The following is a 27,988-nucleotide window of genomic DNA, read 5'->3' as shown; positions in this document are numbered from 1 at the left end:
TAGCGTCGGCGCATAAAGACTGTGTTAGCGTTCTCCACCGAAAGGCATGCTGGGACTCGAGGGTGAACAATCGGGGGGTTTATGTCTGTATTTCTCCTTAGTTATAAGTGTAAAGTTAGCGTCTTTAGTGTGACATGTTTCCCTTTTAGTTCTCCCTCGTGTGTGATCCTTTTTGTGTGGGGGGCTGCGACCTCCCCTGTATGTGTAGTGTGTGTGTCTTCTTGACCTGCCCTGTGTGCATTGTGATCTGTGTCTGTGTCCCTGCCCTCGTTCCTGAGTAATAAAGCTTGCTCTGAACTACTCTTGGCGTCCTGAAACCTTTGAACGCTACAGTATTATTGTACAAACATCTGAATTTCAGTATCTAAGTAGGTTAGGTTGGGATGTCTGCTATACATGGCTGACATTACTGTTAAAATGCACTTCCAGTATAGTGAGTATTGGCAAAACCGGTTATCATTTTTATGTTGAGGCAGTGTTGTCGGCAGCTGCTGAAAGTAACTAATAAAGTAACTTGTAATCTAACTTAGTTACTTTTAAAATCAAGTAATCAGTAAAGTAACTAAGTTACTTTTTAAAGGAATAATCAGTAATCAGTAATCAGATTACTTTTTCAAGGTAACTGTGGCAACACTGCTGGCCAGCCACCATCACCACTTCCAGCATGAAGCTACTCTTCCAAGGAGCTCTCTTATCCAAGTACTAACTAAGCCTGCTTAGCTTCAGTAATTCAGTAAAGTCAGGGTATCTGCTGGTCTGGCTGCTGGTTAAAACAAAAAGTGAAAGGCATATATGATTCTAACTGTCTCACTGAATTGCATTATGCACACTCAATTCTCACTGGTATCTGCTAGACAACAAGTACCAAAACATGATTAGTTCATAGATTTCACATGTAAAATAAATTTTATACAACCCCACCACCATCTTGCCCATAATTCTGAGAAATTCTTGAATTGTGTGCATGTGTGCGTGTACGTGTTCATGTTTATGTGTGTGTGTATGTGTGTGTGTGTGTGTGCGTGCATGTGCAGGCACACACATGTACGTGCAGGCACACACATGTACATGCAGGCACACACACTCAATAAACACACACAGAAGCACACATATACACAAAAACAACCACACCCTCTGCACACACTCAATTACAAACAAAAAAAAGTAACAAAGTAGGAAATGAACACAATTTGACAAGCGTGACTTATTTTTGTGGAAAAAAAATGTGCTGGACTGGGCGGCGGTCATATTTTGTACCGCTCTGCGGTACATCTAGTTTGTAAGTAGCTTTGGACAAAAGCTTCAGCCAAATCTCATAACCATAACTAAATACCTAGTTGCTCATTTACATATGTATACATAACATTTTAGAAATCAGAACAGTGAATGTTTTTATACAGCAGTTAATAGTTGCATAATTAATTATGAACTGTGTTGGTATTTTTGGAGTAAAACTGCTTGTTTTACGACTTTCAACTGCTTGTTGAAAGTCGTCGACTTCAATGTGTCTACCATATTTCCATTAATCCTTGAATTGAATGAATAAATCACATGATCAAATCAAAACCCTCTTCCTTTTTCAGAGTTTCAAAATGCTTTTAAAGCTTTGGTACATGATTTGTATGGGCAACACTGTGGTGCGTAAAGACAACAGATCTGACCTCACTACAGATTCGTCAGATGTAATGGATCAGTCAATGAGCGAAAATGAGGAGATGAACAGAAATAGCTATTTCTTCCACAATTACAGGGCCAGACAAGCCTAGGATATCAAAAGTAAATATATCTACTTTTTTATTCCATGTTCTTCTTTGAGAATCTCACTCTGTGTGTGTGTGTGTGTGTGTGTGTGTGTCTATGTGTGTTAATATTTATGTTAAGTTATACAAGAATGAATCTGCGTCTTTTAGATTGGCAATAATCCTGGTGTGTAGGCTCCAAGTAGAAAGTTAATGAAATCAACAATGAAGCTCACACTTAAAAGGTTAAAAATACCAAAAGAAGCCAAGGAATTTAAATTGGGTGAGGAACTGAAACTCATTGAATAACTAAAACCCAGTGCATACATGATTGGGTAGTTAATTTGCAAACAGAATGCATTACCACCATCTGCTGGACAGAGGTGTGATAGCAAGTGTACCCAGAATCCTCTTTCTGGCTTATGATGGCCTCCGGATGAATAACGCGAATTATGGTCTTTTAGAGCGAGTAATGTCATAGTGATAAATAAATCATTAACACTATATGAATAACAATTAACACTATTATTTTTTTGTGTGTGTGTTAATCATAGATTTAATTAACTCCGTTTGTATAGATTACTTTTTTAAATGCCATCTAATATGATATTTTTCATTCAATTGGGTCTTTCTTTTTCAATTAATCGAGATCACGCCATTCATTGAAAGACACAAAGACCAAATAATCAGTTTTCTTCTTTTTGTGTCACACAGAGATGAAAGTAAAAGAGAATGCAGGTATGTTTTCACTAACAACAACACAACACACTCTCTCTATCTGATTGGATATCTGACACAGTTCAAACAGAGTAATTTGGCCTATCAGCATTTTTGCTGTCAGTAAACGCAGTAAATTCTTGAATTTCCCCTTGGGGATCAATAAAGTATCTATCTATCTATATATCTATCTAAAAATGTAACATTGATCTCTTTTCATTTATCTCTTTTCATTTAAGTAACTGGTTAGCACCTGAGCCACTGCAGATTTCTAATGTATAAGTAAGTTATAACCAAAAAGTTATGCTATCATTATCAAAATCATTAGGTATGATATCATATTATAATATCTTATTTTTAACAAAGCATTTTTGGTTCAGGTTAGAACTTTTATTTTCATTGTCCTTTAAGTGTATTACATCCTGTACATCCGGTAGTTTACAGATTTTGATGTACATTGTTTAAAAATCTCTGAAAATGAGAAGCTTTACAAATAAGCTGTGTATGTTGTGTGTCGATGCCTCAGTTTGTCTCTTGTCTCAGCCCAAGTCCAATTTCACATTTATATCAAGGAAACATTGCATCACAAATACATCAACTCTTATTTAAATAAGCTTCAAAGGGTTGGGGTTGAGAATTACAGGGAAGGGTTGGTCTCCTTTTATAATGCAGAACTGGGAACTACTGGGGATTACATATCCGACATTGCCCTTTTCATCTCGCGTACCCCCTAGTGGCAGCTTGCGTACCACCGGTGGTACATGTTTACTGTCGGCTGAGGAAAAAAAGAGAAATGCTGTCGCTCTGTCCGAGTGGGCATTTAAATATAGCCATTGTCTTTAGGTTAAATTGTGTGTATGGTAAAATTATAATCGGACTGGTAGTCTGATTTAACACTGCAAAACAGAAGCAGCACCTGGCAAAGTCAATAAATATTTTCCGGGTCACAGCAATCGGAAAAAATAAATATCAAAAGTTTTGGCCCTGAGTCAATTTTTTAAAAGTTCTCCTTTTGATCTGACCATGAAATCAAAAGTCGGAAAAACAAAGCGTTATTTTTTTGTTTGTACCACATTCATAAACAAATAATGAAATAACAAGTATTTTTTTTATTTTGGATTCTCAATTTATTATCAAATAAACAAATCATACACAGACCCACACCACTATCCAATATCCAGTATCCAGTATCCAATTATTCAATTATTTCAATGATACATTCTACCCCTGAAAGAGGAATACTGGCTTCTAGGAACTGCAAAAAATCCCTAGAGTGTGAAATTTCACTTTCAATCAAAACCACTGCTCCATCAAATACCAAAATACAAAAGTAATATGCACTTTTTTTTCGATAGCTATCCTCATGGCCATATCCGCTGTCATTGTTTCAAAATGTTCTAGAATTATGTGGTAAGCAAGTTTTTGTTTCAGTACTAGTCAGACCACACCAATGAAGGAACATTTAAGGAAGAGTGGAGGAAGAGAAACCATTTGAAATGGCCCACCCAACATTGCAACACTAACTTCTCATGCCAGTGGTCTAGTCCATCGGCATTTTTTTCCCCAGGAATGAACACCTGAATACCTCAACTGGCCGGTCCGAATCAAGACTGGGGATAATGAAAAGAATCACCTAATAATCACCTTTCATTAATTGTGTTGAATTCATTTGTCAATGGGGCAGTCGTGGCCTACTGGTTAGCGCTTCAGAATTGTAACCGGAGAGTTGCTGGTTTGAACCCCGACCAGTAGGCACGGCTGAAGTGCCCTTGAGCAAGGCACCTAACCCCTCACTGCTCCCCGAGCGCCGCTGTTGTTGCAGGCAGCTCACTGTGCCGGGATTAGTGTGTGCTTCACCTCACTGTGTGTTCACTGTGTGCTGAGTGTGTTTCACTAATTCACGGATTGGGATAAATGCAGAGACCAAATATCCCTCACGGGATCAAAAGAGTATATATACTTATACTATATGCTCCAATAAGATATCTTGGGTGGTTGGGATCCCTCTTCTCCTGACCCGTAGCAGAATGGTATGCTGCAGTTGAGTTGATTCAGTTTTTCTCCCTGATAGTCATTAGCCAATCACAATGCGGGGTCATTTTATATAAGTCAGGTAGGAAGTGATTTGAATGTGCCGCTGAGTGCAAGTCCTAGCCTGACGAGCCAGACCCACATTAAAATGTAGGGTCTGGGCACTCACCGTTCAGAGTGTTCAGTCCGAGGGGCAGGATAATCGCTTGTTTTTTAAATTCCCTCTGCACGCAATAGGACAGCGCTGAGTCCCATGCGTTTTCCCACCAGCGGAGCTAGTTGGCTAGTTCAAACTTTTGCCATCTTAAAACAAGCTTAACTCGTGTCACGGGGTAGTGTTCTTTCTGGTGGTGGGATCCCCTTTTTCCGTCTGCAGTGTCCAGTGTCCCACTGGTTATGAGCTTTTCTGTCGTTTGTGTGTGTGTGTGAACGATCAAGCACGTGGGATTGGGTGACCCTCAATGCCTGAGCTCGCTGACCTATTTCTATTTCTTTGGGCAAAATTCCCATCTTAGCACAGTTGACAAGCAAATTTCCCCACCATGTTACACTGCTAACAGTGAGTTCAGTTCAGTATTATAGCACTTAATAGTAGCATAATTAATTGTGTACTGTGTTGGTATTTGTTGGAGTAAAACTGCTTGCTTTTCTGGTGTAATCATATTATGATTAGGCACCAACTCCCCCAAAACCCTCATAATGTTAAGCACAAAGACCTACTGTATACATGCGCGCACACGCACACACACACACACACACACATATTCTTAGAAACAGAAATACTAAAAGGCATCAACTTCCATGTGTCTTGCAGTGTAGATCACATGATCAAATCAAGACCCCCTTCCTCTTTCACAGCTTCAAACTGCTTTTAAAGCTTTGGTACATGATTTGTATGGCCAATACTGCTAACACTGTGGTGCATAAAGACAACAGATCTGACCTCACTGCAGACTGGTCAGACATTCACAAATGGATCCGTCAATGAGCGATGATGAGGAGATGAACAGAAATGGCTATTTCTTCCACAATTACAGGGCCAGAAAAGCCTGGGAGCACAAGAGTAAATATAAATATCTCCTTTTTTTATTCCATGTTCTTCCTTGAGAATCTCTCTCTATATATATATGTTTATGTGAATATTTATGCAAGAATTAATCTGCACATTTTAGATTGGCTATCATCCTAGTGGTGGTGCGTAGAAACAGAAAGTAATTAATGAAACCAATGATGAAGATTGCACTCAGAAGGTAAAAAATTAGTGTGATCCACTCAGGATTTTGTTAAATGCCTAAACAAACTGCATGCTCTTAGCCCTGTAAATAGAAGCATGTGCAGTAGTTTGTTTGGATGTTAAGAAATAATCCTGAGGTGGATTACTCAGCTTCTTTTGTTTATTTATTATATTTTGAGTGTAAGATTCATCGTTGGTTTCATGAGTATTTATATTGAAACAGTAACAGTGCACTTTCTCTTCCTCAGGCTGGCCCAAGTTGGCTGTGCTGCTTGCAGGACTACTGTGTGTGGCGCTTCTGTCTTCCATGATTGGACTGTATGCCAAGAGCACTGCGGAGAGAAACCAGTGTGAGTTGGGGTACAGCGGGCTGAAGACGGAGACAGAGGAGCTACAGACCAACCTGACCAAAGAAAGGGACCTGCTAAATGACCAGCATAACGAGCTGAAGCTACTGCATTCCCAGCTACAGCTGACATACAACATAACAGATAGAGTGAATGATCATCTGCTATTGCGGCTTTGTAAATTGGGTGAGGAACTGAAACTCATTGAATAGCTGAAAACCAGTGCATACATGATTGGGTAGTAAGTTTACTTCTATTAGCTGAGTGTGCTTCTTCTTTTTTCATGGCCTTTTAGGGGCGAGTAATTTCATAGTAATAAATACTATTTTAAGAAAAAATAACACTATGATTTTGTGTGTTAACCTCAGATTTGATTAGCTCCATTTCTGAACATTACTTTTTCAGTCTAGCTTTATTTTCATTCGGGTCTTTCCTTTTCATTGAATCAAGATCATGTTTTTCGGTGTAAGACATAAAGACCTGATCATAGTTTTTTTCTTCTTTTTGTGTCACACAGAGATGAAAGTAAAAGAGAATGCAGGTATGTTTTCACTAACAACAACACAACACACATTTAGCCTGAAATTGCAGAGCTTAGTGCCTGTACACATACAGAACTGATCATAATATTGACCAGTTATGAGAGCAGTACATGTCAGCAGAATACAAGTCAGAAAGGTCATTTTACTTAAGCTCAGTGCTTTATATGTCTTCCCTTCCTACAGTGGACATATCACTGGACCCAGATACTGCAGGTCCCCTTCTGATCTTATCTGCAGATGGGAAGCGAGTGTGGTTGGGAGACAGTCAACTGAGGCGCCCATCTAGTTCCAAAAGGTTCGATGTCCCTATTGTTTTAGGTAAACAGGGATTCTCCACTGGCAGATTTTACTTTGAGGTTCTGGTCAAAGGGGTGACATCATGGTATTTAGGGGTCACAAGAGAGTCCAGTAACAGGAAGGGAAGTATCATACCTCGACCGCAGATCGGTCACTGGACCATACGCCAAAATGCTCAGAAAGAGTTTTTGGCTTTAGCTGACAACCGTGTCACTTTTAACCCATTAAGTCGTGTTGAGAGAGTGGGAGTGTTTGTGGATTATGAGGCAGGGGAGGTCTCCTTTTACAATGCAGGAATGTGGGTCTGGGACCTGCTCTACTCTTTCAACCATGTTCATTTTAACGACACAATATATCCGTTCTTCTGCGCACAAGCAAAATCTCCTCTGATCATCACTACCCCGGTGTCTTGCTATGAAGACTTCTAATAATATCCACACCATTTGCCAAGATTATATAAACATTTGTGATTCTGGTGAGATTAACGGTATTTTGTATAATGTAGCATTGCATCTATGTATATGACTTATAACACAATTAATATGTTGTTAATTGTAAAGGTTAAGGTGACTGTCCAGCAAATAGTATTTGTCCTTTGTTGTCAGTATCATTTTTTACAATTGCTAACATGCTTGTGTCCAATCTCTGGTCACATTTTCAAAACTCTAAGTACATCTGTTGTGGACCATGCCATTAACAACATCTATGTTACTTTTGCACAATTTACAGTCCATGAGCAAGTTGCTATAATTCTATCAATTTCTTTACCCAACACCCAAATTATGACTATTTGTGGTCAAATGCTTACACACAGTATGCCAGAATAAAAACATAATTCAAAACCTTACATAAATTATAAAGTATCCTCTGCAATAGCATTTGTTCAAAATCTATAATGATGAACAAACAGGTCATTAAAAAAATTGAGCGGTGTAAAAGTAACTAAACAGAGACAAAAAATATAAATAGACCAACCAGAGACCTAGCCAATTATGTGTAAACATTATTTTACTGTAATTACATGGACATATTGTAAAAGAGACTATTTGAGATTGATTTTGTTCAATGTGGAGAAGAACACTGAGGAACAGAGAGAGGACAACATTATGTCTGGACAAAGGGTTGGAATAGCTACACTGTACGCAAGGTAGAGGAAGAGCACCAGGGAAAGGTCAAGAGTAGTTACAGGACCAGGGAAAGGTAAGAGTAGTTGCAGCACCAGGGAAAGGTCAAGAGTAGTTACAGGACAAGGGAAAGGGAGAAGGAATGTTAGGAGGAAAGGAGACATGCCCAAAGGTGAGGAAGAGCTGTTGCCACTGATGAAATAGGACTATGCATATTTTTTGTCCATTCTGTGCTTTTTACTGAATATGTGTATTGTATTTTGAGACTTATGGAACCAAAGGCCAGCTAAATTGTTTGCATACTGTAAAGTACAAAATACTGTAAATATTTTACTGCAGCATTTCTGCCATAGTATTTTCATACTGTACATTCTAAATATAAATTATTAATTTACTTTTAGATAATATAATGCTAAAATGACACATCTAACACTCATCCAAAAACAGATGGGTATGGTAAAACAATGGATCGCTTATTGTACACTGTATTCAGGTTGCTGTACTGAAACATAAAGTAACACACTTTTTGAAATGACACAAATGATAGTATTTTGACTGTCCTCCTCTTGGATATAAAAATGTGTGCTAGTGCTTTTAGACTGATTTGACTTTGAAACAGGTACAAATAAAGTTTGTTTATGTGGGGAAAGTTTTTTTTTTGTTTGATTCCCACTCGCCACCATTGTGCCCCTCAGGAAGGCACTGAACTCTAAGTTGCTCTATAGGGAGACTGTCCCTTTAGGTCACTCTAGATAAGAGTGCCAGCTAAATGCAGTTAAACAGAATGCACAAGCTGTACAGTAAATAGCAGGGTTGCAGCATTGTGTTGTATATTATTTAAAATATAGCATTAGTTTGGAGTTCTGGCTCTGTTCTAATCAGCTACAGCTGCTGACGCTGTGTGCACTTGCAGTCTTGCTTCCACCAGGGGACAGGCTTGTTCAAAATAAATATGGACAAACCAGAGGGACAATATTCCATACCATTATTTTTCAGCTCCTAATGCCTCCAGATGCCTCATGCCAGACAAATCGCCTCCACTATTCAATGGCACAATCTCTGCTTTGATACAGTATGTTGGGCATGCAGCTCCACAGCACACAAAGAGCTGCCCCATCATACGAAGAGAAAGTGCGCATTCAGTATTTACAGTAATAAGAGCCCTAGTGGACACAACATTCTGAGCAATGGCACCTCCTGCTGGACAGAATGGGCGGGAGCAGACAACTTGATAATAGGATCAGGAATAGGATAGGAAAGCCAGGGGGTGGGCCGGTGTGGTCAGAATTTTCCCGGTGGATTTTAGTCCCCCACTCCGCCCCTGCATGGCATACTACGAGAGTTAGAGGTATACGATTGGTGAGCAGGTTAACAATTTATTTAAGCACTAAGTTTTAAAGGGTAAATGTCTTAGTCAATATCAATCTCACTTCAGTTGAATGTAAAAGTAAACTGACATAGTCTACTGTAACAAAGTAAAGTAAAGTAACAAAGGAAACTTAACCAACTCACAGAGGTAAACTTAACAAGTTAATAAGTTAGAGATAACAGATACACCAGATAAAACAGTACAAACCCAGAAATAGAGAGAGAGACAGAGAGAGGGAAAGAGAGAAAGGGAGAGAGAGGGGGAAGGAGAGAGAGAGGGGCAGAGAGAGAGGGAGACAGAGCGTCTGAGAGGTCAGAACCCCAGGGCAAGACCAAAGAGAAAAGAGAGGAGAACTCTTGTTTTATCATCCCCTTGGGCCAACCCCCACTCATCAGAGCCTTTGTTACCTGAGGGGAATGGGTGTGGCCCAGGTGGATATCATCACCTCTAGAACTATAATGTAGTTCTTAGGCTACAACTATGCACAGATACATTAAATTGTAATGAAACCATGATCAGACTGTTGCCCACATTACAAGTATTATTTCAAGACCAAACAAGTCTATTATTCACAACATACATTTATAGACCAATACTGTATGATAATGAGGGTTGTGGAGCATCTCACCATAAGACATCAAGTAGGCCCAGGACTGAGTTAACCTCTCAGCAGAGGGGCCAGAACAAAGAGCAAATGGCCACTTTATGCATGATGTTGGGAATCTTTGGCCATGGCCAGCTAAGACTACTGATCGAACACAGGTATCCACACATGTAAATTGAATGCAAAAGGCATTCTTTAGAAATGTAAAAGAGTTGGACAAAAGACGGGGCTTACAACTGTATCTGTACTGCTTAGGTGTGGAAGCTCAGGTTTATAGCGGCCTGAAGTTTGTCTGTATTGTTGGGTCTGGTGTCTCTCATATTCCTGTTTGGGTCAGGTGAGTTGGCTGGCCAATCAAGCAATACCATGGTCAGCAAACCAGTTCGTTTTTGCACTGTATAGGCAGGTGCCAAGTTCTGCTAGAAAAGGCAATTAGGATCTTTAAACAAAGCTTGTCAGCAGATGGAAGCATGAAATGCTCTCAGATCTCCAGATGGCTGCAGGGGCGCCATGGGGTCGGGGGGTGTATAACGATTCTAAAGGCCCAGCACTAAGCCCCCCAAATAATACTATATACTATCGGGGGCTCAGAATTATTGTCTGTCATAGGGCCCAAATTATAGCAGCGCCCCTGGGTGGCTACATTGACCCTGGACTTGATAAAACACAGTGGACTAACATCAGCAGATGGCCCCAAATCATCACTGACTGTGAAAACTGGACTTTAAGCAACTTAGATTCTGTGCCTCTTTGGATCTTTATTGAACCTTAATTTCCAAATTAAATTCACAATTTATTTTCATATGAAAAGAGGACTTTGGACCACTGGGCAACAAAGGTATTTCTCCTTAGCCCATACGCACTTCTAACCTTGTCTCTGCAACAATTGCAACTCTAGAAATGCAACACTTATAGCCCATTTCCTGAACATATCATGTGTGTAGTCTTGATGCACCGACTCCAGGCTCAGTCCACTCCTTGTGAATTTCTTGCATCGACTTTGCTTGACAATCCTAAAGTCTGCAGTCATCCTGCTTGTGCATTTTCCCTACCACTTTTCCCTTCCAGTCAACTTTTCATGAATATTCCATGAACAGCACTCTTAGAACAGCCAGCCCTTTCTGCAATGACCTTCTGTGGCTTACCCTCCTCGTGGGGGGTGTCAGTGAGTGTCTCCTAGACCAGTGGTTTTCAAAGTGGGGGCCGGGGCCCCCTGGGGGGGGGCGCGAGGGGGTGCCAGGGGGGCCTCAGCAAGTTGGAAGGGAAAAATAAAAGCAAGAAATAAATACATTTGAAACATTTAAAATATACTATGAGGGTTGTTATACAATGCCATTATAATAATGTGACGCATATCTGAACATATTTCCCATGATAATGACTGGGAATGGTGATGGGTCTCATATAGCAGAAAGCTCCAAATACAGTTTTTACACACTGTATGCTCCATCGCGATGTGGTTGTGGCAAAAATAATTATTAGATTAGCTTAATGTATTTTTACATTTGCCGTAGTATTGTCGATGGGTTTAATTAATAAAACATCAAGGGGGTCCTTGGCCAGAACCTAGTGGTATTTGGGGGCAGGGCCGTTTCAAGGAATTTGGGGGCCCCAAGCAAAATGGACATGGAGACCCCCCCACCGCACGCAAAGCCTACAGGAAGCACAGCATAGCCATACAGTTTAAGTTCACCCACACTTTATATAAATAAAAAATGTTGACAGTGCAAATACTGCTGTTGCATATACTGTGCATTAGTTTTGAACATTTTGAACATTTGCAAAAACACCACCGTACCGTAAAATCCAATGTCAGCTTCTTCCTCATGGATGGAGGATGAAGTTGATGGTGTACCTGGGAAAATAATTTAAAAAAAATCTGAAATTACCTGTGAAGTACTTTTGACCATTTCACTAGCATAATGGAAAATGTCATTAACAGCTCAGCTCAGTGAGAGAAATTCACTCTACCTTCATCAGTGGAGGTATCCTTAGGAAGAGCCTGAGGGCTGAGAAATTTAAGCAAAGCACCTTAAGGGAGAAAGAAAATATATGTTAGCATTTCCATATTTTTTAATATTTAGAAGGGATGCAGCTGCTTTCACAACTACCAATGCTTACTGTAAAAACATCCAAAGCTAATGTTATACATTGACCTAGGTCTACTTGTAGCTTAACATAGCATTTAAGCATTCTGCTGTTTGAGAATTAGACAGACGCATGAATGTTCCAGTCTGCTTTGATGCACGGAATTTATTGTGTGGTTTTCGTAACCCCCATTTGGTAAATAGATTATCACGGTCGAATAGTTAGTATAGCAGAGAAGCTATGCCACTTTAATCAAAACCTATTACAAAGCTATAGCAATGTTATGTCATTAAATACGATACAGTGATTCTGGAACAGATCTGCGTCTTCCTTATCCCATTAATAAACATATTACAGTATGTAACCATATTCCGTCCGTTCAAAAAAAAAAAAAGTTGTGCTAACTGTTCTAGTTTGTTACAAGCAGCATGGGCCGTCAGGCAGGTAGTTAACATAAACATTTTTTGCTAGGCTAGCCTTCCTGCTGCGACATTACACCATTTGTACAAGACAAGTAGAGCTATTTTATCCAGTGTAATTTGTCACTTACCACTATCTTGTTTTTTCTTGTCATCCTCTTCCTTTCTCTTCTTTCTTTTCTGGCTTCCGGACGCATAACTCCGCTTCATTATGACTGCCGAGGTTTTATATTTTCGCGGCAGCAGAGATCACGAACCTGGCTGGCTGGCTGCTGTCAGTGACTACTGAGAGGGACCCCCTTGAGGGGGATCCCGGTATTGCCGGTAACAGTGTCATTGCACTTTACTGCATTGACTATCAAAGGGGCGCTCACAGTTTGTCGTTGCATTTTATTCTTAACCAGTCGTTGTCTTGGGGCCCCTGGCCAACTCGGGGCCCCACGCAATTGCTTGGTTTGCTTGCCTTCTAGCGACGGGCCTTTTGGGGGGCCTTGTCGTGGAAAAGTTTGGGAACCCCTGTCAACTCAAATCAGCAGTCTCGCATGTTAAGAGTTTATAATACAGAAATGTCAACCTTCTGAAAAGTAATTAATCTGACTAATCTGAAATAGTTAATTTATACACTTGGTTGGGGATGTTTTTTTGCATAAATGACTTCTTAGGTTGTGTATGCTGAACCAGACTGAGAGATTAAAGGCTCAGGAAACCAACATCTCTGTGTTATAAACAGTTTATTCTAATATGTGTTTATGATATTTTTTTATTTCCATGAGCTGTGATCCGTAATCAAGAATAAAACAACAAACTGACATATTTAACTTTGTGTAGCCTCGTCTAAATATATGAAAGTTTCACATTCTGAAGAAAACTTTTCCACGCTATTCCTCATTTTTGAGGTGCAACTGCAATTATATTTGTTATAGTTTATATACAAATAAGCATACATTGCTTTTTGTAAAACCTATACAAAAATATTCAGAATAGGCCTAGTCCAGCGTTTCTCAAACTGTGGGTCGCGACCCACTACTGGGTCGTGGAGACATGCCAGGTGGGGCACGAACTGACGTGAAAAACAGGAGTTTTTTATTTATTTATTTTTTTATCTGTAGCCTGGGCCCAGGTAGCACCCGATGCGCAATGGACGCACTTATTCACAGGGAAGCACTCGTGTCAAGGCAGCTTAGTTAGAGCCCCGAGTCGCCTCTTCTTGGAGGAAGAGCGCATGTTTGAATCTGCAAGCACGTATGTGATGTAGGCCTACTGTTTAATACATGGGATCACGAAAGTGCCTCCCAATCAGACGTTTCAGCGATTTCGTTCAGAAATCTCAAAGGCATAATACTGTCGCGATCGAGGCGCCTGTCCCATAGGCTACTCAAGATTTTTTGGTGAATGCAGTAATCTTATTTGCTAGGTGAGGTGCTTGTCTTTGCCTTGTAACTGGACATTTAACTCAAATGTATCGCTAAGATATATCAAATATATCGCTAAGAGGCCAGCTTCGTCAAGAAATGTTCATTAGTGAACCTCGTTTGAATCAGTCTGAACAGAGCCTGTTTACGGAGAGCCTGTTCACTCCCGTTCTTTCGAAAGTGGTTGCAGTTCACCCATAATTCCCCTAGGGGTGGTCATGAGCGAGTCCCAAATGAATGGGAGTCGACGGCTACATTCATTTGTTCACTTGCTTATAATCAAAAAACATCACATTTTATTGTAGTTTCCACAACTACAGTGTGAGTTTCCCATCAAAAGTGAAACAAACAAATACCCTTGTCCTTTCGGTGTTTTACAGGTTGGGCAGCTCCGTTTAGAAATTATCTGGTCTGAATGGGTAGCCTACATTAACGTTAGCCTACTTCCGTTTACAAAATTTGCACAGATACAATTTGTAGGTAGCCTGGGGGGCCATCCTATATCATTGAAATGTATAGTCTGGAATCGAGCCATTCACCTCGCTTAATCCAAGGGGCGGGCAGAGAATTGTCTTTCAAACTGCCTAGGCATGCAATAGGCCAGTGCTACGACCATATCCGTATCCGGTCGGCAAAACGGCAAATACATCCTTCTTCGAAAGGAATGACTTAAGTGCATTGTGTTGCTCAACTTTCAAAGAAAAGCTCAAGTCCAACTCCTCCAAAGTTGACGCTAACGCCGATTCAAACAACCGCTCTTCGTTCGCCATAGCCACCTTCCTTGTTGTTCACCGTTGCAGGACTGTCGTTATCCTGTTAAGCCCGACTTAAGACTCTCTAACAAAATAGAGCGCTGTGATTGGATAACATCCACGGTGTTAGCCAATAGAAATTCCTATGGTTTGCTACTAGACGTACAGTGCTTGAGTGCGTTTTGTACAAGAAAAGAGAGGGACTTCACCGCCTCATCTGTCACAAAAAACACTGTTATATGTGCCACTCATTTCACACCGGAGAATTATCAGCCTGGAGATATGATGGAGTTTCGGATGGGATATCGAAGTCAGAACCGGGTGAGGCTGATACATGATGCTGTTCCCTCGGTGCACTCAATGGATTCAAGTCCACCACCATCAGAGTTTCCGCCTGAATCTGGTGCGGGTGGGATTGGAGGAGCTAGCCCTAGCAGAAATTGTGTGCGCCGAAAACGCGAGCTTCACAGAGTAAGTCTCCTTAGTTACCTTTAATTTATTACGAAATGTTTAAGTGAAAGGATTTCAGAGATGAGAAGTGATCTGAGCATGTACATTCATGAAACGATCTTGTGAAACCCACCAGCTAGTAACATACATGCTAGCTGTTATAGAGCAGGGTTAAATTAATGTTACAGCAGAAACAATTCAGTTTGGATTAAAAATGGTCAGTTCTTGTGCATCAATCCGTCAATATAATAATGTATAATGAGAGACAGAGACTGCTTTAGCGCACTGTTTTTCATGACTGTCTGCCTTCTCACATCAGCACAAAGAAGGCAAATTAGCATCATACCTAGGAGCTTCTTACTGTGGTTTATCAAAAAGTGTATATTCTACAACGTGATGCTGCCACTATAGAGGTTTAATTGGTTATGTCAGAGCTACTTTGGTTTTACTTCTGTTTCATAAAAAATAATAATTGCTGTAGCTCTATGCAACATTATATTGCTGATCCACTCGGTATCTTTGTGTAACCAAACTAAAGTTGAACAGAAGGCGTATGAGAGATTACTTACAGGTCAATGATATTGTACATCGTCAGGTGGTGCATCCAGGTAAAATAGCCTACTAATTAAAACCAAGACATAGTAGATTAAAGTAAACAAATGGTTGAAAAATGTGTTGCAATATGCTTTTTTAATGTGTATTTATCCACACAAGTATTTCACAAAAGTATTGTGTTTTTAATAAAGTATTAAAATGTGAATAAATAGGCTACACAATAAAGTATTCATAAGTTACTTTTAATACCAAGGTCAACTAAAACATAATAATGTGTTAATAGTGATTTTGATGCGATCATAGTAGTGCCCCTAGCACTCCCATTCAAAAGGCCATTTGACCCGAAAACGACAATACGGTCAATCTTAAAAGTGACGCTTCCGTCCTAATTATGCTTTTTAAACTAAAGTTTGACTCGGGTACATTCACAAAAAGACCCTAAGTTGCATTTTGGCGAGAGTTACTCTTTAAGCACTGTAGACACTCTCAGGTATACTTACAAAAAAAAAACACTTTGAAAAAAAGAAAAGTGTTTTAAAAGCCTTATTAGTCAATGACCCTTACCCATGTCAGAGGTGACTTGTTTTACTGTGCTAATCAAATAATCTCATTGAAAACATTTATGGCTAGTAATGCTTATGTGAGATTGCTGTTTACAGACTTCAGTTCTGCATTCAACACCATAATACCACAACAACTCATCTGCAAACTTGACAAACTGGGACTCAGTACCTACCTCTGCAACTGGCTACTGGACTTCCTCTGTCAGAGGCCTCAAGTAGTACGTGTTGGCAACAATATCTCAAGCAGCATCATACTGAGCACGGGGGCTGCGTGCTCAGTCCGCTGCTCTTCACCCTGCTGACGCATGACTGCACTGCAACCTACAGCAACAACCACATAGTGAAATTTGCTGACGACACAACTCTGGTGGGTCTCATCACCAAGGGCGACGAGACTCAATACAGGTTGGAGATCGACCTTCTGACCACGTGGTGCAGGGACAACAACCTCCTGCTGAACGTCAGCAAGACCAAGGAGATTGTTGTTGACTTCCGGAGAGGTCACACCCAACACCTGCCACTGACCATCGATGGTGCTGTGGTGGAGAGAGTGAGCAGCACCAAATTCTTGGGGGTGCACATCAGTGAAGACCTCTCCTGGACCACCAACACTGCATCACTGGCGAAGAAAGCTCAGCGCCGCCTGTACTTCCTGCGGAAACTCAGGCGAGCAAGTGCTCCACCAGCCATCATGACCACATTCTACCGAGGCACCATTGAGAGCATCCTCTCCAGCTGTATCGCTGTGTGGGGCGGAAGCTGCACTGAATACAACAGGAAAGCCATAGACTGTATAATAGTCTATGAGGAAAGCCCTGCAGCGCATAGTGAACACAGCTGGAAGGATTATTGGTGCTTCACTCCCCTCCCTGAAGGACATTTACATCTCCCACCTCACCCGCAAGGCGACCACAATTGTGAGTGATGCAAGTCACCCCGCTCACAATTTGTTTGATCTACTGCCCTCTGGGAAGAGGTACAGAAGCCTGTGCTCCCGCACCACCAGACTCACCAACAGCTTCATACACCAGGCTGTTAGGATGCTGAACTCTCTCCCCCCTCTCCCCCCTCCACCCTCAGCTACATAACATCCTGGACTGTTGAACCCACAATGGCTGCCTTGCACTACTTCACTTGCACTACTCCACTTGTACACTTGCACACTTTGCAACTTGTTGTTGTTGTCCTGTTGTCCTGAACACTTCTGAACACACTTCTGCTGCTCTTACATAACTTGCACCACTATGCCACTTGCATACTTAGGTCAAGCAAAACTACCTCAGCCATTTATTGGCCTGACTTTTGCACTATTATATTGACTGTCTACTGTATGCACAATTGCACAATTTCAACCAAATTTTGCTGCTCTTATTTCTTCATTGTGCCTTCTTATTTTTACTTTTTATATTGTTTACTTGAATGTTATGTTTGTCTGTGGACCTAATTGGTAAAATATGTCTTGTCTCCACCGTGGGATAGTAGGAAACGCAATTTTGATCTCTTTGTATGTCTTGACATGTGAAGAAATTGACAATAAAGCAGACTTTGACTTTGACTTTGAAAAGAGGTTTTATTTACATTATGCCGTAGCTGCTTGGTTTCTATTGCTCTGCTTTATATTAATCAATAGCTGTAGCCCCAATGTAGCATATTGCTGATCCAGTTGGTAACTTTGCACAACTAAGCTAATGCAGTTGTATTCTATCTTCATGTGATTTTGGTGTGTTTTCAGATTTTGGGAAAGGGTACAGCCAGTAATGAAGGGACAGATGCACCTAGCACTGTAGAGTTTGAAGACACAGAGGACTTCTCTACACTGCGTCCTCAACCATTAGTGCTTCATCATGGGTCTCAACGATGTCTACAACGTTCATCAGGTAGTGTAACTTATATTTAGCAGTACCTGCCACATTAACATTTACAAACTTTTACAGATTACAAATGTTCAACTTTATAACGGTAGAAAGCAGACATTTTGTACTGAGCTGTGTTAGATTGCACAGGTGTTGTGACCACTGAATGTATGATGTTGCACGTTATTTCCATTTTTATTTTGAGGATTCGAGCCCTTCGCAGTAGCCCACACAAGTCCCGCGTTTCTTCCTGTAACTAACTCCTTCTTGCATATGCCCCATGACACAGACCTCCTTTTGCACAAGGGAACCCTTTTCTTAGATTTATGGTCTCCATAGATTTCAATTCAATTTCTGTTGAGTATTTTGCGCAGACGTCCTGTACACAAGCCACTGAAATTCTGCCTAAACCAAAGAATCTACACAGTTTCATTTTAGAGGAAAAAGTAGGCTATAAACTCCTGACCCTACTGGATGATGCTGTCGTCTATGTCACATGGTCGAAAACAAGGCTGATGTGAGAAGTTCAGTGAAGTTTGGAGTTTTGAAGTTGCCATGAGTGTAGCAAGTAATGGCTTACTGCTGTGTAACAGACTAACAGAGAAAGATTGGAGTCTTTTAACTAATGCCCCCCCATTCAAACTTTACTCAAAATGCTACAATCTTTCAAGAATCTTTCCCAAATCTAGTCAAAGTCTTCTGGTATAAGGATGGCTTTAGCTGTGCGGTTTAGCATATTACAAGCGACAATCAGGAGGACCTGTATAACATGGGTAGCTACAGTGTACTATTGAACTATTCTCAGACCTGCCAATCTGTACGCGTTTTTGCGCAGCGACCGCGCATTTTCACTTTTACTTAGAAGTACACAAACGAGCCAACACCCAACTTCTCTGGAAGGCTCCCTGAAATGTGTGTATTAGACAAGATGTAGTGAGAGAATGACCGGCAAAGAGCATGATTGGCTTCTCTTTGTGCTATTTTTGCTGGCCTACCTATCTCTTTGGGGCAGCCGTGGCCTACTGGTTAGCGCTTCGGACTTGTAACCGGAGGGTTGCCGGTTCGAACCCCGACCAGTAGGCACGGCTCTGTTCACTCACTCAGTCACTGCTCCCCGAGTGCCGAGTGTTGTTGCAGGCAGCTCACTGCGCTGGTATTAGTGTGTGCTTCACCTCACTGTGTGTTCACTGTGTGCTGAGTGTGTTTCACTAATTCACAGATTGGGTTAAATGCAGAGACCAAATTTCCCTCACGGGATCAAAAGAGTATATATACTTATACTTATACTTATACTTCATCTCTCTCGCTCTCTTTCATTCCGCGTAACATGCTGCAGTGATATATCTGAAGAAAATGCAGACTGATAAAAACAAGCCCTATGTTACACAAAAGTGTATCTCTGCCTATAGACTTGTAAACACAAGCCCCATGCTACACTAAAGTGTATCTCTGCCTATAGACTTGTAAACACAAACCCCATGCTACACTAAAGTGTATCTCTGCCTATAGACTTGAGGTAAAACATCCAAGTGTTGCTCGCTGTTACTTTTCTTCTGCCCTTGGTGGGTTAAATGAAAGCCTTGCTTAACAGCAACAGTGAGCTTAACAAGTGTTACTTGCAAATTACGTTTCCCCAGCTGGCCATTTTGAATTCCTTTGCAAAACTAAAAAATCTGCACTGGGTGCTATTGTGAATTTACCTAGCCCTAATAGTCTAATGTTGTCTTGGAAAGTTATTGTTGTTAGTTTTCAATTAACATTATATTTTCAGATGTCAGTTAACATTATATTTTCCATGTGTCGCTGGTTAAACAGGATCTGTGAAAGTTTTCTGAACTAAAAGGTTGTCAGGGAGCGCAGACCTTTCCAAGGCCAAATGCAGCCATTTGCAACGAGTCTGAAAGTTTGACCTAGGCTAAATATTTTGAGCTGCTTAGTGATACGTGTTTAACCCTTAGAACCCGATTGACGCAAAGTGCGTCAAAAAACACACCCTTTCTTCTCTGTTACATTGCTCCGGAATGGTTCATCGCAGCGAGATGAAACCTTTATTGCACGACAGAGCAGAAGTGGGGCTTTCCAACGAGACTACACACTTGTCTGTACGATCTGGTATGAAAATTAAAAAAAATCATGAAATTAAATAAAATTGCATCATATTTACAGGCTATACTTCTCTGCATTCACCTGCACACACATTACTCTAGTTTGAATTACTCGCGAACCCGTGATCACATCGATATGGCAAGCATATCAGATGAAAGAGGGGGCACAGGGCTATCCATTGGTACCATGTTTATCGATCCTTCTGGCTTATAAAATCAGACGAAGTGACTGCAAAATAATAACGTCATGTACACAAACCAACGCTGCACACTCATTACTCTAGTTTGAATTACTCGCGGACCCGTGATCGCATAGATATGCCACGCATGTCAGATGAAAGAGGAGACTCAGAGCTATCATTTGATACCAAGTACATCCTTCTGGGTTATAAAACAGACGAAGTGACAGCAAAATAATAACTTCATATAGCTGGACTTACCCCACGTTTTTGTCTGTTCTTGTGGCAAAGCATGTTTATAATCCAATTCTTTCATGTGTTTCTCTATGGCAAAGCATGATCATATTCCGGTTTTGAGATCCTAGCAAATTCCTGCATGGCATCCAATTCAAGGCTCACATTGCATCCCAATTTGTTCAACAAATAAACACCTTTTTTGCCTTTACTTTGTTCATGGCAATGCAGTAAAGAGTTGAGAATTATTATGACTGCATACACACAGGCACGCAGGCTAACACGCAACCTCGGGTCAAGTCAGGTCAGATCAGTTCGTGTCACAGATATGGAGCGCAAAAAATGGCATTTATTTCCGTAAATCACACAGCAAATATTTCTGTAAATTGCTCAGCCCCAGAGTATCCCTCCAACATGGCAATTATATTGCCCGATTCAGGACAGTCTGCCCTACACACACATGAAATGCATGTAGAGCTGTGAGCTTGCAGTGGTGAGATACATGTTGAAATATAAGAATTTTTATAGTACACTTTTTATATTTTACAAAATAAAATCAATGCTAGTATTAATACATGAAATTATGGCAGATCTGAATAGCCTAAACTCTCCTGAAAAAAACAATATATAATATATGTGTGTGGCACTTACAATGACCAGAATAAATCCTTATGAATAAAGGTAGTGAAAATGCCCTAAAAACAGCTTAGGGTTCTAAGGGTTAATTTGCTCTTTTTCATCATACATTACATATAGAACATGCAGATGAGATTAGATCAGATTCTTTATTATTAGCCCGAAAACAAGCTAGACCAAATAGGCTTTCAGACGGTGACCTACAAAAAGTACCCAAAGCTGCCATCTTTGCCCATATACTGTAAGGAGCCCATATCAATCTTGCCCTCACACACACACTTTCACCCTCAAAAAAAAGATTGATTGATTGACCTAATAGGCCATGACTTTAAATTCATATATGTAGTTGTTACTACAGCTACTATTATACTACTATTACTAGTACAGTAGTTGTTACTATTTATAAATGTATTGTGTATTGTAAATGAGTGTTTGATTTGTATTGTTTGTTTTCTCAATTTTCATGTGATGTGTTTTAATGATATGAGAATATATGACTTTCAAACTTTTTCTATGCTAGATAATTTGCACTAATAAAACAATGTATTGGCTTTCTAAAAACGCTTTGAATTATTTATGCTTGGGTTAAAACACAAATCGTAACATATTTCATTTGCACAGGGCAGGCAGGAAGTGCGCAAAGCAAAAATTGACCAACTTTGTGTTCATCTGTCCGACACTAATTGTTAGGCTTGAGGAATCTAATGGATCATACAGAAGAAGCAATATATTAACCCCCCAAGAGTGGCATCAGATTACTGAAATCACAGTTTCATCAGTAGGCATTGGGACGATCTGAATGTATAGCCTACTGTTTAAATTGAGTCATTCATTCAACAGCATACACAGTTCACCATATTATCCTCAGATTTAATGATAATTTGACTTGTTTCTTTTGCAGAAATAAAGTCTGAAATGACAGAAGTTACTGAACCAGCAAAACTGGCCATGTCTACCACTGTAAAGGAGGAAGAGGAGGAATACGACAGTTTCATACAAGAGTATTTCAGAATCCGGACTGTGGGGGAACAACCTGGACTCAAGCAGGAATATGAGACTGAAGTGTACACATCAACAACATTGACTTGGAAAGACACAAAGTATTCACCCACCCACATTAAAGAGGAGGACAAATCTAATATAATGAAGTGGCAGGGACTGAAAACGGAATGATTTTCATTTCGGTTCGTTTCAGTAATTTAGGATGCTTGGAAAAGGCAGTGAGATAGTGTTGGATATGAAAATCTTTTTTATCAACTCATAATAGACCTAACCTATTATACAGAGTTGACAGGAATTCATAAAATCAGACTAAATTCATCCTATGAGGGGTCTGGGGAACACTGTGTGGGCAGGTGACTTTCCAAGCCCATGGACTTTTGAATAATATTCAAAGAAAGGTTAATTGGAACGATAAATACCGTTATTAACTGGTTATCTAAAATTGAAAGTAGTGTTATTCCCATTTTCGGTTACGTTCATCCAAAAATGTTCATTTTCATTCTTTGAACTGTTTCTAATCCCTGCAAAGTGGCAATGTTGTACATTCATAGTAAAATACACATCGTTTATTACATTGTTATACTCACAGAACTGAACAAAGTCTTGAGCCCTTTGAGACACCACTACACTGCGTTAAGCTACTTGTGATACGTGGTCAGTCCACAACCACAGGCACCCCTGCTGTGCACCGTCGAGAGTTGTTTTAGCCAGCAGACTGCCGTCGGTGAGCTGACTACGCAGCTCTGCCACAACTCAGTACTAACTCTCGTCAGTACTCTGCTTGTGTTACATACATACTTGTATTCTCGACCAGCTCTGCAGGCTCCATGCACTCGGACCGGTATCGTGCGAATACTGTACACCTCTGTTAACGCACCCTCAATTGTGCACTATATGAGTGCATCCCCAGCCAGTGAGCTGAAGCTCCTGAGCTGTCTGCACAGCTCAACCTCAGTATTAATATAACTGTTCTTTGAAGGAGAAGAAGAGATAATAACCCTTTCATACCTGGTCCAAAGGATCGCTTCAGAAGGATTAGTGAGGATGACTTTCTTGCAACGTGCACTTACATAGGCATGGGACTGTGGAAAAATTCCTAAAAAGGATTGTTGAAGATCAGATTGAGTTGTTGGTTCAGAATGATGACATCATCTGAAGATGACTTCCCATTGGTTAACCTCTTGTGCTCTCCGTCAGAGAACAGAAGTTATATTCATACCCATATATTTTCTAGTTGGTTATGGTGTTGTTTTTGGCTACAACACTTGAAGCTCATAAAGCCCTAAGAGAGAGTGCCACCCTTCACACGGCCGTAATGTCTCAGAGTCACTGTGGCTCCCTGCTAAAAGCACGGGCAGGGAACGTCCCATGAGAGATGGCTGTCGGTGTGTGTGTCTGGGTTTTTGGAGATAAATTACTCAGCTTAATGAAGGCATCAGATGGGTCAGACTCACACAATTTCTCACATTCATTACGGTCGCTTGTCGGCACTGACTCACAAGCTTAATTAGGTGCCACCCCTCTCGCTTCAAAGAGGTGTCGCATCTGTCCTCAGATCATGTCAGCTTACCAGGATGTTTATTTTTATACAGGACACAGTTTTGACTCCTTCAGCTTGATGCTAAAACACATCAGTTGTTAAGGGTTTAAAATAGCGAAGCCCTCACAACAAAGGCTTTTTAATTGGTTATAAAAGAGTGCCTTTTCTTTGGTTTTGAAGTCGAAACTTGTCTTATCCGAGCAGCACCTCGAATAAACTATTTTTGAGTCCAGGAAGTGCTCCTATTCAAGCATTTTTAATAACATGTTTTGGGTACAATTTTGGGATGCTTCAACAACATAATTTTGGAATACCAATCTGATCAGATTAATTCTGATTTAAAAAATGGCACCATAGTCAACTGGAAGTGCTCCTATCCTACAATTACTTGCATCTCGTGAAATGTGCATGTGACCTGTGTTAACCACTCCTATGACCAAGATAATTCAGCAAATTATCTCTTGAATAATACAGTAAAAACGACCCTTGATAAGTGACACACTTTAAAAGGGATTTAAATGGAAAAGGTGGAAAAAGATAAGTTCGACCTCCATTCTCAGACAGCTGAAACCTTGTTTCCTAGATTACATGTTCATTCAGTCTGGATTCAGAAAAGTACGCCTATACAGTACCATGATTTTGAAAGATATCATGCCATGACCAAACAGCAGCGGTTGAAAACCCAGCAAAACTTATAAAGTCAGAAAAGTGGCAACTTTCCTTTTTGACAGAAACACATGATTAGCCTTGTTCCACGAAACATCTACATATGAAAAGGTCCCCAAAACCTGTTTTTTTATCAATGCTCCAACTCAAGAGTCAAGGCTTATTTCGAGCAAAATATTTCACTTATGGAATTCTTTTCAGGTTATGCATTTGAATAGTCTAGGCTTAACGCCAGCTTTTTGAAGAAAAGCTTATGGTTGAAAGTGCTGTGCTATGACCTTTCATTACAACGGAGAATCACATTTTCTGCAGAGGAATTATAAGTCAGGAGGCGAGATTGCATTAGCACAGCCCCGAAATCGAAAGCAGGCTTTTTGGCCAGGCGTTTGAATAGAGGTGAGTCATTTCAATGTATCTGCTCCGTCAGATGACAGGGCTGTCTGCGTGCACTTGTTAAATATTTTTTTGGAGAAGACGGCCTTTTGACGTTGATAAACAGACGCGATCGCTCTCTCAAATAACTCAGAGGCTTGTCTTGTGTGATCCATCGCACTCCGCGCTAATACACAAGTTTTGAGCCAGTGCGGGCACATTAATAATCTCCCATTCGCTGTCTCAGTACAGAGAGCTTTGGACGCGGTTTGTTTACGGATGTGCCGAGGGCATCTCTGGCCACTGATGGATATTAATTAATGTCCTATTGTTTGACTCCGCATGGTGGTGTTGTGGCAATTAGGCACTCCAAGAATAGCCCCTGTGACTAATACAAGCCTCCGAATGATAAAGGTGGCTTCTGGTAAGGCGGTGGTTAATTACTTAACGTCCAATTAGGCCACTGGACCATGGTACATGGTACATATGTGAAATGTGATTAAATGTGTTTGTTGTTCCCCCTAAAAGCAAACAAAGTGTAAATCATCATCTGCTCTGTAGTGTTCTGCTACTCAGATTTGCCACAGGCACTGACTTAGCTCATCGGGACTGTGTGTTATAGGAGGCACTCCATGGAACTCGACACCGCAGAAAAAAATCTGTAGCCTAGGCTTATTTTAATGCCTTTGTGGTCTGGTTTATTAACCCCTTGGCATGACCATGAATGCCACTTCATATTGTTAGTTGTTTTTACTGCACACAAATAATCCTTTATTATTGTATTTTTTTCAATACACTTTCGGCCATTAAGTGGACTCCATTAAGTTTCCCTTTAAGCGGTTGCAATGATTGGTGGTTAGATTTTTTTGCAAAATATTGCATTATGTTGAGAACCCACTCTAATTGCCACAGATGGCAGGCTCTGTCTTTATTTTCTTGGGCCACGGCGGTGAATTACAGCGAGCAATGCAACGCTGTAAAATGTGGAGGGGTCCCATGGGAGCTCATTACAAAGCATATGAAGACACCAACCAGGCTCGGAGCAATTATAGTACACTGGTAGTGATGAAATTGGTGATGACTACAAATGTCACCCTGCAGAGAAGAGAGGGATGCACAGCGTGTATACTAAACATGGCATGTCATGTTTCAGTTTGTCATTCTGGAGTCTATGATAACAGATCTTGCATTCTTTCATGCAGTCTCTTCAGACGGTCTGTAATGCCCTTTCAGCTGAAGCCAAACTATCAGACTATTGCAGTCTGCAGCTGTAACCCACTACCTCTTGATGGTCTCAGGATAATAAGCTTCTCCAACACGCACACATTCACACACACACACACACACACACACACAAACACACACACACACACACAAACACACACACACACACACACACACACACACACACACACACACACACACAGGGAGGTGCAGTCTCAGTAGGTTACACATGAACTCATCACTCTATCTGTCTTCCAGCCACTGGTGCATTTTGCCGAAACCTGTCACCCAACTTTAATTAAACCTTAATTAAACAAGCTGAAAACCTTGGAAAAGCAAAGGGAGAGATGGAAATTAGCCGTAACGATCAGTCCATGTTCAGATAATGAGTTTGAGTTTGAAACTTTTGTTTATGTTAAATCAGAACCAAATTTAATGTTGACTATAAGGAAATTATCTCTAACCTCAATGTCAGGTAATTATTTCCAGACAATATACAACGTATAGATAATGCATAATAGAAATATAGCATATTAAAATACATTTAATTTCCAGCAATATTTTTGCGGCATTTATGAAGGGATACATGTTTTCATAAAAGCAGTGAGAAATTGTCAAGTTCAATCGATTTCTGTGACTGCAGAGTCCTGTGGAGATGAAAGCGCCAAAGCGAAAGCAATTTGTATTTAATGACTACAAAAGCACTGTGTTCATGCCTCAGAGATGATGCTGATTTTACAGTTTCTCTGAGGGGAGTTGAGGTTAGTGGGGCACTTGTAGTCACCATCTCCTCTAGAGGGATCCAGTGTGTCCAAAAACATACCTTCTCAAGGCCTGCAATGTACAGCATCATCTGTGCTTTGCTTCAAGATCAGTTTTTCAATTTGAACAGTGTAGACGCACACGTGTCAGCAAAAAATGACATGTGAGTGAGAGAGAGAGACATTGAAATGTCATCTTTCTTCCATCAAGCCAAGGTCACTTGCTGTTTACTTCATCTACTCCAAATCCAGGCAGAGGTGATTGACAAAAGTATTGCTTTTCAAGTGGAAAATGGCAAATAGCTCTGTGCAATACATGAAAAACATTGACTTGATTCACACACACTCTCTTTCTCTTTCTTCCCTTTCCCTCTGTCTTGATACTCCTCTCCCTCTCTCTCTGTCTTTATCCCCCTCCTTTCTCTGTCCCTCTCTGTCTTGATCCTTTTCTCTCTCTCTCTCTCTTTATTCCCCTCCTTTCTCTCTCTCTGTCTTTATCCCCCTGTAATATCAAACGGTGTGGTGGTCATTTTGCGTTTAATGATTCATGCTTGTAGTCTCCCTGTTCTTTCTTTGTCAGTACTCGTAATAACCTTAATTGCATGGCTGGTCAGCTACATCAATAAATCCACAGCACCGCTGTTCACACATACATCCAGAGCACCTGTGAGTGCAGTGACATCTTCCACCACAGGATGGCACTGTGGTATCGTCTCAAAACAAGCTATGTGTTCTCAACCAACACTGAAAAGTTTTATGAACTCTTTTACTTTTACCTTTAGTACTGATTGAGAGAGATGTGTCTCCACACACACACACACACACACACAGATCTACTGATGTCCTGCCCTGGCCAATGCTTAGATGTAGACGATTAAGTTGCCTTTAAGGGCCTCAGATATTAGATTTTTCTGATCTGTGTATGTGTGCAGAAAAAACGGCACGTCATGTATCAGGACAAAAGTTTTTTTGTTAGAGACACAGTCTGTGTATATGTGGTGTGCATGCATGGGTGTGTATGAGGAGAGATAGTGTGTGTGTTTGAGAGAGATAGAGTGTGTGTGTGTAAGGTGAGGTGGTTGTGGTTGTCAGGGCTGTGTAACTCCGAGTGCCTCTGATGAATGCAGATGCAAATGGCCCCAACAGAAGAGAGAGAGAGAATGTGTGTGTGTG

At 40.7% G+C, this 27,988-nt stretch overlaps 1 protein-coding gene across 3 annotated transcripts; it reads left to right on the top strand.

Moving 5' to 3' along the window:
- Positions 1–1,648: 1,648 nt before the first annotated feature.
- On the top strand, positions 1,649–24,024 carry LOC143114575 (erythroid membrane-associated protein-like). 3 transcript variants are annotated; one of them, XM_076276244.1, is made up of 6 exons: positions 1,649–1,776; positions 2,454–2,477; positions 5,346–5,550; positions 5,970–6,254; positions 6,586–6,609; positions 6,794–7,576. In XM_076276244.1, the coding sequence occupies exons 3-6, from the start codon at positions 5,460–5,462 to the stop codon at positions 7,333–7,335; spliced, it is 942 nt and encodes a 313-aa protein (XP_076132359.1). In that variant the 5' UTR covers positions 1,649–1,776; positions 2,454–2,477; positions 5,346–5,459; the 3' UTR covers positions 7,336–7,576. The 3 variants fall into 3 exon arrangements, with proteins under 3 accessions (XP_076132359.1, XP_076132360.1, XP_076132358.1); XM_076276245.1 differs by lacking the exons at positions 1,649–1,776; positions 2,454–2,477 and adding exons at positions 17,976–18,120; positions 22,152–24,024 and having other exon boundaries at positions 3,845–5,550; positions 6,794–6,905; XM_076276243.1 differs by lacking the exons at positions 1,649–1,776; positions 2,454–2,477 and having other exon boundaries at positions 3,856–5,550.
- Positions 24,025–27,988: the final 3,964 nt, after the last annotated feature.

This window comes from Alosa pseudoharengus, unplaced genomic scaffold, assembly GCF_046254945.1.
Source record: "Alosa pseudoharengus isolate Yale_2024_CS ecotype anadromous, Long Island Sound unplaced genomic scaffold, YU_APseudo_1.1 YU_APseudo_1.1_scf_9, whole genome shotgun sequence".
NCBI lineage: Eukaryota > Metazoa > Chordata > Actinopteri > Clupeiformes > Clupeidae > Alosa > Alosa pseudoharengus.
This window is presented reverse-complemented; position numbering and strand designations above follow the sequence as displayed.